Consider the following 622-nt stretch of genomic DNA (forward strand, 5'->3'; position numbering starts at 1 on the left):
TGTCTCACACAGCCATAATGTGTTTCAAAACACACGTTTGTCCTGACCCTACAAGTTCCTTCCTGTTTTCAGGAACAACTGAACTGTGGGACTTGCCAGAGAGCTGAGCCAGAGGAGTCTGGGGGTGAGCGCGAGCAATGAGTGTGGACATGGGGTTCCGGGGTAGCTGGATGTCACTCGAGGAGCCAAAGAGGGAGGCAGTAAAGTGAAGGGTCCTCTAGGAAGTGTGTGGACCAGCCTGGGCTTACAGGTGTGAGGTTGGGTCTGAGCCCACTCATGGATTAGCAGGAGTGAGGAGTGAGGGGTTTGCATGGTCCTTAGTTGGGGCTTTGGGAGAGAGGCAGCCTGGAGTGGGGACACCTTGTGAGGAAGGGGTCTTTCTGGTCAGGCCCCTCCAGGAAGGCTGCAGTGGTCTGGAAGGCAGGTGGGGGTCTGGGCTGAGGGAGGGTGTGAAGGCGGCCTTGCCTAGAGCAGAGCCCTGCTTCTGGAATTCGCAGGCAAAAGCTAGACCCAGCCAGGAGCCAGTGGGGACCCAGCCCAGGCAGGGCCGGCGCTGGTCCCAGCCGCGCTCTGCATCACCCCAGCCCTCTTGTGAGCCGTCCTGTACCCACAGAACCTCCAT

General features: G+C 59.2%; 1 protein-coding gene across 1 annotated transcript in view; it reads right to left on the reverse strand.

Moving 5' to 3' along the window:
- DRC11L (dynein regulatory complex subunit 11 like) overlaps positions 1-622 on the reverse strand; it is a 14,479-nt gene extending 13,857 nt beyond the window's left edge. The window contains exon 1 of the mRNA XM_006150250.2: positions 466-622. Coding sequence (XP_006150312.1) covers positions 466-622 — 157 coding nt within the window. The remainder of the gene's footprint in view (positions 1-465) is intronic.

This window comes from Tupaia chinensis, unplaced genomic scaffold, assembly GCF_000334495.1.
Source record: "Tupaia chinensis unplaced genomic scaffold, TupChi_1.0 Scaffold000280_1, whole genome shotgun sequence".
NCBI lineage: Eukaryota > Metazoa > Chordata > Mammalia > Scandentia > Tupaiidae > Tupaia > Tupaia belangeri.